The sequence below is a fragment of the Solanum tuberosum genome, unplaced genomic scaffold (assembly GCF_000226075.1).
Source record: "Solanum tuberosum cultivar DM 1-3 516 R44 unplaced genomic scaffold, SolTub_3.0 scf00043, whole genome shotgun sequence".
NCBI classification, from domain to species: Eukaryota; Viridiplantae; Streptophyta; class Magnoliopsida; order Solanales; family Solanaceae; genus Solanum; species Solanum tuberosum.
In genome coordinates this window covers 1382968-1395290 of record NW_006238969.1, presented here as the reverse complement: position 1 = coordinate 1395290, position 12323 = coordinate 1382968, and the positions used below count along the sequence as shown (strand labels likewise).

The 12323-nt window shown below is 35.7% G+C and overlaps 1 protein-coding gene across 1 annotated transcript in view; it reads right to left on the bottom strand.

Annotated features, from left to right (window-relative positions):
* Window positions 1–4609: 4609 nt before the first annotated feature.
* LOC102593097 (rho GTPase-activating protein REN1-like) overlaps window positions 4610–12323 on the bottom strand; it is a 108073-nt gene continuing 100359 nt past the window's right edge. The window contains 7 exon segments of the mRNA XM_015306946.1: window positions 4610–4630; window positions 4717–4960; window positions 6053–6118; window positions 6881–6898; window positions 7726–7799; window positions 7879–7934; window positions 9084–9161. Coding sequence (XP_015162432.1) covers window positions 4610–4630; window positions 4717–4960; window positions 6053–6118; window positions 6881–6898; window positions 7726–7799; window positions 7879–7934; window positions 9084–9161 — 557 coding nt within the window.

Sequence of the window (12323 nt, the reverse complement as noted above, 5' to 3'; positions counted from 1 at the left end):
AAGATGAAACGGTATCATGATCAAAGAATTGAAAAGCGAGAATTTGTGGTTGGTGATCTTGTGCTTCTATTCAACTCTAGGTCGCGCTTGTTTCCGGGGAAACTCAAATCCAAATGGACCGGGCCATTTTTGCTCACAAAAGTGCTCTCCTATGGAGCGGTTGAGCTTGAGAACAGTGATGGAACAAGGTTCATGGTTAACGGGCAAAGGATCAAGATCTATCTGGGAAACACATAAAGTGTGCAAGAAGTTGTGAAGGCCTATCATCTTGATAAAGTCTGAGTGATCAAGAGGCATGCGTCGTGCCGCAACGTTAAATCAAGCGCTGCTTGGGAGGCAACCCAATATGTACAATCTAGCCAACGATAGGTTTTTGTTTTCCATCTAGCAGTTTTCTGTGTTTAATTGATTCTCTGTATTAATTTAGATAGATATTTTAGTTTTTTTAGTGTTGGCTAGAATTAGCATAGGGTCTGTAGTCTAAAAAGTGTCCAGAAAATGTAAAAAGAATAGCCTAATGGTTGCTACATATGCAGGTACGCTATAAAACAATCTGCAGAAAATGGTCTGGTGCAAAGGTCTATGGACCCCATCGACGGTCCGTCGATACATCCACAGACCGTGGATGGTGTCCGTAGATCCCAGTAAGCCCCTAAACTTTTCCAAGTGTAAGAGTGGTCTACGGTCCCAATCTACGGACCATAGATCGACCCACGGACTGTAGACGGGGTCTCGTGGGTCCAAAACCCTAATGCTGCCTGACCCGACCCGGATCCCTCCTATTTAAAATCCCCCAAATTTTAAATCATTCTACTTCCCTCCATTTACTGTCAAACCGTTTCATCTCCCTATCCTGCCAATACCAAGGATAGAGCCCTTCTTTAAACCACCACCTTAGTGTTCTTTCAAAGAGAGGAAGTTCGAAGTGTCTCCAATCATGTGCAACATCCACTGTCCATGTACCAGCACTGACTCCTTCATTTCTTCTGCATAAGAATCACTTGTTAGATTTAGGAACCCACTTCAAACGGAGTTCCCAATAACTATCAAAAGTCTTAATATGAAACCTTCTTATCCAGGAGGGCAAACTGTTCTTGTTGAAACGATAATGGGGACCAGGTCCCTTGTGTTCCCTTTTATCATTATTTTCAGATCTGACAAATTTCACATGCTTTTCTTTTGCTCTTATCAGACTCTCACACTTTTCTTTTAGATGACCATTACGCCCACAGTGAGTGGACAATAGATTGTCAGATACAGACACATATTTGTTGTAAGGATTATAGGGAGGTTCTATTGGTCTGCATCCCATCCCTTTCTTTCCATTGAAACCATGATTAGACAGGTTAGAGAGTATCTTAGAGGAATCATTCCACCTTAGAGAGTGGCTTAGATCCTCTTTGATCCTACTCAGATCCTTTCTCAGTTGGGAATTAGTTTCAAGAGAAGCAACTAGCTTAGACTCCAAAATTTTAAGCTTTTCTTCCAATTCTTCCTCAAAGATGCTAAGCTTTCTCTTTCCACTCTCTGAAGTACCAGGATCCTCCTTCGGAGCTATATTGCTAGTCTCTATAGTACCTATCCTTAAGCTCATTTTAGAAACTTAAGACATGAGAGTTGAATTCTCATCCTCACACACATTCAATTTTTCATTTAACATTAAGTTTTAGTGGTTCGTTCATCAACGGAATCAATAAGTAGGGCAGCAAGTTTCCTCAATTTTTCAAAATGAAAATTTTCTAAATCATCCTTAAGATCAAAGAGGGTTACCTCATCTGGATCTTCCTCATCATTGACTTAGCCATCATGGAGAAAATGGAGTTGAAAACATTTTCATCATCTTCAATGGCCATCATTGATACATCTACATGGCTTTCTGCATCTTCTTCTGACTCACTTGAATCATCTCCCCAAACAGTAAAGGCTTTTCTCACCAACTGATCAGCATGAGCCTTCTTCTGAACATTGTTTGGGACCATGTCCCTCTTGCGAGGTTTGAAGTCATGAGTTTCCTGCCTTTGACTGGGGCATTCCTCATAAAGTGACCAGGCTTCCCACATTTATGGCACAGATCATTTGCAGTAGCAGTTCTACTAGTAGAGGCTTTCTTTTGGAAACCCCCATGCTTCTTTATGATCTTTTGAAATCTTCTAGTGGCATAGCCATCTCATCCTCCTCCTCAGTCACCTCACTTTGAGATGTTTTCAAAGCAATGGACTTCTCCTTCGTTCCATCCTTCAAAGTCATCCCCTGCTTCTTGTTCATCTCGTAGGTCTGAAGATTCCCAATTAGTTCATCCATGGAAAGAGTCGTTAGATCTTTGGCTTCTGTTATGGCATCCACCTTGCTTTCCCAAGATTTAGGAAGCACTTTAAGGATCTTGTGAATTTTCTTGCTGACAGGAATAGGCTCACCCAGGCCTCTCAGCTCATTGGTGATAGAGGTGAATCTTGAGTTCATTTCAAAGATGGTTTCCCCTTCCTTCATGCTGAAATTTTCGTACTGAGTGGTGAGCATATCAACCTTGGACTCTTTCACTCACTGGGTTCCTTCATGGGCTGTTTGAAGACAGTCCCAAATTTCTTTGGCAGTCTCACAAGCGGATATTTTGTTGTATTCATCTGCTCCAATTCCACATACCAGAATCTTTTTTGCCTTGTAGTTCTTTTCAATCCTTCTCATGTCTGCCTCATTGTAGTCTTTTCTGGTTTTGACAACAGTATTGGTAAGCTCTCCATCCTTCACCTCCTTAGTAGGAATATATGGTCCATCAAGGATAATATCCCACAACTCAGAGTCCTCATCGTTGATGTAATCGTGCATTCGATTCTTCCACCATCCATAGTGTTGGCCATTGAAACGAGGTGGCCTGGTAGAAGATTGTCCTTCCTCCATGTTGGGTGGAGTAGTCATTCCTTCAAGATCTTTTCTTTTCTTGGTGTTAACCAAACTGAAAAGTCAAGCTCTGATACCACTTGTTGGAATGTATGCGTTGACCTATGTAAATGGGACCAGGTCCTAAACACAATTACAAAAATAAACAGTAAAGAACAAATGCTGGAAGTAAAGATTGACAATCAACTTTACGTGGAAACCTCCTTGCTCAAGGGAGTAAAACCACGACCTGGCCTGCCAGGACTTTTCAAATTGCTTTCACTAATCTTCTCAAGCAAAAGTAAAAGACAGTTTACAAACTGAGATTAGCCTACTAATCCCAACTCTAAGCAATACCTCCTATTACTTAGCTAAGCCAGAGCATATACAACACTGCCCACTATACTAATCCTAACCGATTAGTATAGACTTTAGAGTAAGAAACTAAGTTACCCTTAACCTAGTTCATACAATGATTCATATAAGTTTCAAACATTTCTGTCACAAGTGAAACGAATCTTACAATATAAGCACTATTACTAGCAAACAAATGCAGCTGGTACTGAAAGCAAATAGAAGCACTTCTATCAGGTACCTTGCTGTTTTGAAGCTTGAAAGTATCTCTCTTTGAATGAATAATTGACTTGTTGTTTGTGAGTTGAATAAATTAGACAAGAAGAATTATTATCCAATGTACAAACAACCTCGTCGTTTCTGATTGGTGAAGTACTCTGGTCCTTCACCAACTTTTTGACGCGGACAGCTTTTACAGCTGTACATCAATTTGACAGCTGGACGAGTATTCATACTCTACAGAGGACCAGGTCCCTGCCCTTGTGAGGAGATCATCAAAACATCTAGGAGCATAAATCTTTATCAGTATTGCACGTACAATAGTACGATCTTTTGTTTTTATTAAAAAAATCAATGGATGTAAATATAGTACGAAAGATATTCTAGTAAATATCATTATAATTTTTCATAGACAGTGATATCGATAAGTATGTTAAATTTTTATTGTAATTAGTTCCTTGTTTGGATGGTTGTTACATGTTGTAATGTATTGTATTGTTAATTTAAATAAAATATGTGCTTTGATTGATGCTTAAATTTTATTGTATCATATAGTACAATTAATTCATTGTTAGGTGACAACAAAAAATCTTGCAACGACTTATTTGGTGTGTCGCATCACTATCTTAATATATTAACTTATCACCTTCAGATGTTATATATTTGAAAAATAAAATATTGACTTACCTCATTAGTAAAGGAATTGAGTACCTACCGGCTACCATATTATACATAATCTAAGAGTCTTATATAAGGAGCACCTCTGTTAGTTGCTATGTTTTAGGACTGCATCCCTTTATTTATTTACTGTAGTAAATTAGCTTTAGTTTTTCTCAAATAACTTCTTTACCTTGTCTTTAGGAGTTTGTTTATCTTCAGCAGCTTTGTTGATGATATATAGGTCCATGAAGTTAGTTTTTTATTAGTTATGTAAGTCTTCTGCAGTGAAATAATATTTTACTTTCGACTAAAGTTCTCTCTTCTATCTTATTCTTCATTGCTTTGCAGTTCTTATCTTTCATTATTTTTAAGTTCTCTTTTGTTCTTTTGACCTTGTGGAGAAGTTTAATAGTTTTCAACATGTGGATTAGCGAATTGAACTTGATAATCTGATAAGAGTTATAATTAGCTTCTAAAGAAAATCTTTTATGTTTCTAATTTTCTACAAGATATGATGATCAATCTGCATAGACAAATTGACAATCAGGAGCAGAAATATTTAATGGCATTATAAAGAGTTAATCAAAATGAAGTTAAAATAAACCATACCGCAAACAATTTATCATAGTCCTCTAGTAATGTGATAACTATAGCTTGAGCATGGTTGGCTGCTGCAGCTGCCTGTATAAGTTGAACAGAGCCATCATTGCCCATTTCAAAATCACTTTCTATCTCACATTCCCCATCTAGAAGTGGCCGAAGAAGTAAAGGAGCCATGCAAGCTGCCACTGCTGGTGTGCTCATTCTATTCTCAATTTTGTGCGATACCACAGTTTGCATCATCATAAGAATCCTGATCAACACAGGTAAAAATAGCACGTGAGAATTGCAACTCATACATTGATCTACGAAAGCAAAAATAATTTTAGAAAACTTCTTTTTTGGGAGAAATACATATATAGATAGGCAATCTTTTTTCTCATTACAGAGTCAAGGACTAATACAATAATTCCTAACGTGCACCTTATAAAAGATGATAGTGAGCCATTTGATGATCCCGGGATACAGGAGGTTAATTATTGGCAGATTAAATTATCTCACTATGATGTCCAGATATTGCTTTTACAGTAAGTGGCATTAGTCAGTTTATGTATGCACCTACAGTCAAACATCATGCCGCTCTTAAACAAATTCAATTACTTGACTGTTCTGCATATACAAGTTGGACTGAATCCAAAAATAATAAAATATTTACTAAAGGATATTTGTATCTCTATTGGTTGGAACTTGATATCATGGAGAAGCAAATTTTTTAATTTAGATCATCCAAATGGGGTTGAAGCATCCTACTCCAACAAACTTTGGTGTGATAATAAAGTTAATAGCCTCAAAGCTTGTGTATCATGAAAGAACTGAACATATTGAGGTTGACTGCCATTACATTCTTGAAAAGATTCAAGAAAACTTTATTTACATTGGCTACGTGAGTCAAGTGAGCAATTAGTTGATTTGTCCACAAAGGCATTAAAAATAGAGCTCGATTTGATTACTTTTGTAACAAATCGGTCATGATAAACATCTATAATCCAAACAGCCTGATGGAAAGTTTTATAGAATCTGTATTTACTAGGCCAAAGTTGTCTTTCCTTGTATTTATTATTAGTATACCTAATTTCTAGGGATACTCATCATATGTATACTATCGAATGCTTTTAGTAAATGATAAGAAGCTCTTCTCCAAATCTCTTTCGATTACAATTGCAAATCTAATGACACTGAAATAGAATAGATATACAAACATGTGGCTAAGTATCTCTAGTGCATAGAGCTCGGCTGGAAATTCAAAGTTTTGAGCTAGAAAATCAAAAACTTAACAAATATGATAATAGAAAGTGGTATGTGAGAAGCACTAAATGGTGATAAATTAATAATAGGTAACAAGAACCTCTGTAACAAACGACGATTTGGTTCTGGAAATGTGTCACATATGGCTGAACGCATGCAATTGACTCTTGTGGCACGCTCAGTTCCTGACAATAATCATACATACATTTTGTTGAATTGTCCAAATTTAACACTCAATAGAAATGATAATTATCCATGATCAGAAAGAAGGCCACAAAATAAATTGTCAACATACTCCAACATACATTCAATCAAGGATAAAGTTATTATCAAGAAAAAAAGGTTTTATTTGAAACGTTATACTGACTTATTATGAGACGGTTGGGGCTTACAGAGTATAGTAATTAGTATATTTCTTGTGTGAAATGCCTAAGACATGCCCTTTATAAATCTCCAGTAAGATCAGCACCAACCTGAAGATCGATATGAACATTTAACATGACAATGTCTGTTTTTCACCTCTTTCTTACTCCATTCATATCATTTATAGGTTTCGGTTTTATAGGTTGTTTACTTCCTTGGCACTATGTTTAATGTTGGTGAAGAAAAATATGTTAAACGAAAAGGCTTCAAAAGAATGTGTTGACGTTAAGTTCATACATTTTCAGAACAATTTTAAAAGAATAAGTTTTATTTAGGCAGTGGAAAACAAGAAAATTACTAAACATTATCCCCATAGCAAACTTAGACTGAAAATAATGCATTACATAGAATTAACACTTGATGTCATGGTGGTCTACATCAAAAGATCTATGGTCCATAAATATCTACACATTTTGTTCAAGTGTTGATCATCTCATCTAAAAACTTAAACGTTAGTGAGAGCACACTTTAATTTTATTAATAATATCTCTAATATTCCCCTCACCTTGATTCTTTTTCATCAGTCAAACACATAGAAATAATTTTTAATATTGGGTGATTGTGAGACTCGAACTTAGGACCTCTGTCTGCTCTAATGACATGTTGAAGTGTGTGACTTTCTCAACTAAATGCTTAAGCTATTGAGATAGCACACTCTAATTTACTTAATTATATCTCTAACACAATGTGATGCAAAGATTCCAATTGAAGAACTCGATCAATCGTGTCATTATATTCAATGAATAAAGTATTTTAATGTGTAACCTTTACAATAATCCTAGATAGTAGTCAAATACTTGTATATACAAGTCTTAATTTATATGACACTTTTATTTTGGAATTGTTGAAGCTTGTTATCCTAAAAAAAAACTTAAGTTATTACAAAGAGAAATTGTATTTACTTAGTTATCACTTCAACATGCCAGTCACATGCAAGCTTGATTCTTTTCAATGAGGCAAGCACATGGATATTTTTTTAATTAATAATGGTGGCGATAAAATTAGACACTTCACCTTGCTTTCTCTGTACCATGTTAAAGTATGCACTATCTCATTGAAAATCTTTATCTATTAGGAAGAGTACACTTTAATTCAAATGTCTAAAAGGCTTGACACCATTCAATCCTTATACAACTTTTACAGCTTCCAAGAATTCAAATTAATTAAATTATTGAAAAGTTGTATATGATGTTTTCTCAATGAGCTAACTTTCTCACTTTTGTAATTTCTTCCACTATCACAAATATATATGATTAGCATTTTAAGGCCTAGTCAAAAAAATATATAAAATATAATGGATGGAGCATGAAAAAACATTTCTTTTTCTTGTATAAGATATGAGATAAAAATATACGAAATGCTTCCAAGAGGGCATTGCAGCAAGACGCAGGAACTGGAGATGATGGTAACTCCCGCAAAATGTACTGAAGATAAGATAGAAATTAGAGAAGAAAATCATGACAAACATCTAGCTTAATAGTACTTGTGTTTAACATAGTATACCTTGACACAATCACCAATAACATGTGCATCCTCATCTGGAGAAAACTCACTTTTCCCTGAGTTAAAAAAAACAAAATGATCAAGTGAATTTCATTTCAGTTGATACCCATATTGCACTTCTGCATCTTTTTTTTATGCAACGCCTAGTACGAGCCACCCTCACTGATTTATGATCTCTCGTGGATGTTGCTTATTGGATCGTGGTGAGCTCTTGGCGTCTGGAGACTTGCCGCTTTCCCTGTTTTATACAGCCTATGTATTTTGTGTTTTGATTAGACAGATCTTTTGGATATAGTTCATTTCTGCTATGTTGCTTGGACTCTTCAAAAATGTCAAGAGGTGCATGTCAGATTCGCCAAAAGTAGTGCATTTTTGGGGAATCTGACACGGGTGCGGCATCGAAAGTGAATAGTCCGCACAACTTAGCCTTTCTGTACTTAGACGCTCTTGTACTAGTGACACCAGGTTCGAGATTTGGTTCTTATGTATATTCGTCTTTCTTGGTCACTTTTGAGCTTTATTGTAAATTTTGTACCGTTATGTACATATCTATGCTATGGACCTATTCTATTTCTATTTTTCTTTTGCATTGTTATATTCTAGTCTTAACTTATGGCTTGTTGTTTGGATTTTGGCTTGCCTACTGGGGATCTAATGTTAGGTGCTATCATGGTCCGATTTTATATCGTGACAAATACATTGTCAATGGATCAATTTCCTTGTTGTATTATTCCAAGAATAAGAGCTAATTGTCGGTGTACAAGTAAATCTATATAAGGAAACACAATTAGAAAAGATCCCTAAATATTTCTAAGATCTCTAATATCTCTACCTATGATTATGCTATGAATACTATGCATAGATATGCCTATGTACATTTTATAGCAGTGTCCAACCCCATGCCATGAGGATGATTGAACAAGCTTTTGGCCATGCCTGTTGAATTCTCTATGATTGTTTGTTGGAGTATTCACAACAAACATTGAACCAGAATCTTGCCTAGGAAATTGAAACAAGATTTTTATTGAAAGAAGATGAAGTAGCTTGTGTCAGGGAATGTGATATTATATGCCAAATTAAAGGTGAAAACATGAAAATGTTATGCATCTAACAACTTTCTTCAATCCAAGCTAGGGAATGTTATGCTATTTTGATTACATCAATAATATAAAATGAGAGAAGAAAGAAAATAGCAGTAAACAAACCGCGTTCATATTCTCGTATCCGACGTTCCACATTTTCAACATCTGCTGCTTGTCGTAAGATTCCTTCAACTCTAACTCCTGACAAAACATAATTACCACATTATATTTCTTATCATCCAATTAATACAACTACAATCTTTATCCTTTTTTTCTTATTGTTTATTCTAATTCAAATTACTCTTTTTTACATTCATTAATTCAAATTTAATTTAAACAGGAAGAAAAAAGATATTTATAATATGAGTAGGATAGTTCATATTAAGAGAAGGTTAGGGGTGTTTGCAAATGACAATATTGTGAGTGCACCAAGAATTAGGCAATTTGTTTAACAATAACATTATGATCATGATGCATTCAATTTACTTCCAAAACTATTTTTGTTCACAATCGATCACATTAATTATATTGTTTATGAAGTTAGTATTGTTACCAAATTTATATCTACAATCAAATTAAACACAAACAAGCTTTGGAACATTTGTTGTATTACTTTATTTTTTCAGTTTTAGATAAATGAGTTTATTAGATTTTATAATCTGGATTCTTTTGTTTAAATTCTCTCTTCTATATATACTCAATTTTTAAAACTTATTTACTCCCTAAAGAAATAAGAAGAAACCGATTTTTCTATTTTTGTGTGTATTTTTATAATACTATTAAACTATATAATTTCAATGACATCGATCTTTCATTTGACTAAACAAGAGGGACCGCCAGCATGGACTAGACTTAAAAAACCAAAATTTGATAATTCAATGTGACAAGATCAGAGATGGTTGAAATTATTGAAACGTTATTATAATGTGGCATTAATGTATAGTCTTTTTCAAAGTATCTTGAGAAGACTCTAGAAATAATTAGAGTAGATAAGGTTGTTACTGCGGTTCCCAACAATACTAATGAAAATGTTAAAGTAGGTGATATGTTGAACATAGTGTACACATAAATTTATTAACTCCAAGTATAGCTTACTATATAAAATTTGATCGATGTTCGGTCATATTTTCAAGGAAAATCCTTTATTACAATATTTTCTTAGACAGTTTAGGTAGATAAAATGTATGCGTCCACTAATGGTCACTGGACCAGGTCCCTTAACAAAAAATAAGAGCAGAATGTAAATAATTCAAGGCAAAACGGACACAAGGATTTTACATGGATACCCCTTACTCAAGGGACGAGAAAACCATGACTTGTTTCACCAGGATTTCAACCCAAACATCATTTCACTCAAAACGGAGCAAAACTTCAGATTACAAACTCTTGTAACCTAGGAATTAAACTCTTAATCCCTTCCCCCTTACTGTAGCAACTCTACTACAAGGGAAACAAAGCAATAACTATATTGCCCACTAAACCAATCAATTGTAGTTGATCTAGACTTCAAAAACCCAAAAAGGCTAACCCTAACCACCCACTCAGATCTCAAATATAAGAGAAGAAAACAAGCAGCAACTCTACTGCACTAAGAAACCACTCAGTGGCCACTACACCAACTAACTCTACATGATATAGACTTCAACAACTCGACATAGCTAACTCTAGCTAGAAATCAGAAAGCTCAACAAGAGCTTCAAAGGATCTCATTCCTTTATAGATTAGGAATAGATCATACAAGATGAAACACTGAAAAAATACACTCTAACAACAACGAACAATGCTAACTCTATCAAGTCCCTTGTTGTTCTTCGAGAAATAATTCCTTGAGAGAATTGCTTTTTCTTGTGAAATTTCTGATTTCAAAAAGCTTGTTTTCTGTCAAAGGAGAATGAATATATTATAAGATAGGCACAAACACACAAAGCACTCCTATTGGGTGGGGCCTGCTCGGTTGTGGGAGATGCACACCAATCACAATAGATATTGCAAAGTTGCAAGCTTTTTGGACATCTGCTGCAAAGTTGCAAGCTTTTTGGACATCTGCAATTTTTCTTGTACTGAAATCTCAGCTTCTTCTGGGATCAAGTCCAAAGTTTGTTTTCAATCATCAAAGCTTCAGATACCTAGACACAACTTTAAATAACAATTTTTCCCCTCTTTGATGATGATAAACTAATATTCAACCTTCTTCAACAAATTTTATCCCTTTGTTTCATCACTCCCCCTTTTACCAGTTCCTATATTATCATATACAAACCAGGTCCCTCGACAAGACTATAACAGAAACAGTCCCCCATATCAACAAGGTCAAATCCAATAATAATTTCCTCCTTTTTCATCACAAAAAATATATGCATTAACCCAAGCAAAAAGAACCGCAGAGACAGTCAGTAGAACCAAGATCATACTTCATTTAACATAGAAAGAAAACATTCAAGGCCACATAGTTACAGACGAAAGAGAAAAAAAGAAAAGGGAAATTAGGTCTGGAGATAGGAAATTAAGAGGAGGAGGATTTAGAGGTTAAGGATTTGAGAACAAACAACAGACAAACAGCAGCCTCTTCATGGCTTTTTAGGAGCTTCTCCTGCAATTTAGTGTTTTTGGCTGTCAGTGCTCTTGTCTCATCCCTTAGAGTATCTACCTTAGCTCCATCTGGCCCCTTAGTCAGAGATTGTTGAAGCTTTGCATTCAAACAAGCGATCTCAGCTTCTTTGTTTGTGAGAGTGACGTTCATGACTTCTAGTTCAAATTTCAACTGTTCATGCATCGTTAAAAGTTCTGACACTATGCTCTTTCTCCCATCCCTACCTTCAATACACTCACACTCCACAAGAGTAGTGATATACCGTGAGTTTACGGTATTTCTAATACATTTCACTTACCAGTTGTGTGTGTCTAGGGCCTTTTTATATTGGTTTTTATGTGTTTTTATCATGTTTTGCAGGAAAGATGTTCAGGCGCGGAAGTATAGAGACAGCTGAAAGAAATGCAGAAACAGGGCATTCACGGAGGTGATCTACGGACCGTAGGTCCATTCACGGTCCGTAGGTGATGACCGTAGATCAGCAGGCATGGTATTGAGGACAAATCAGGGAAATCTGACCAAGTGTGGAACCACGGTGTCCATTGACGGTCCGTAGATGGATCTACGGACGGTACTGTGTATCCGTAGATTGATACTATGAGGGTTCCAGTACATGATTTATGAAGATTCTAAGTATGGAGCTACGGAGGGGATTGACGGACCGTAGATCGATCTACGGTCTGTACTGCTGGTCCGTCGTATGCTTCAGAGAAGCTGGATTTTTGGAAGCTGAAATATTTTCTAAGTCCTGACTGACGGAAGGGACTTACGGA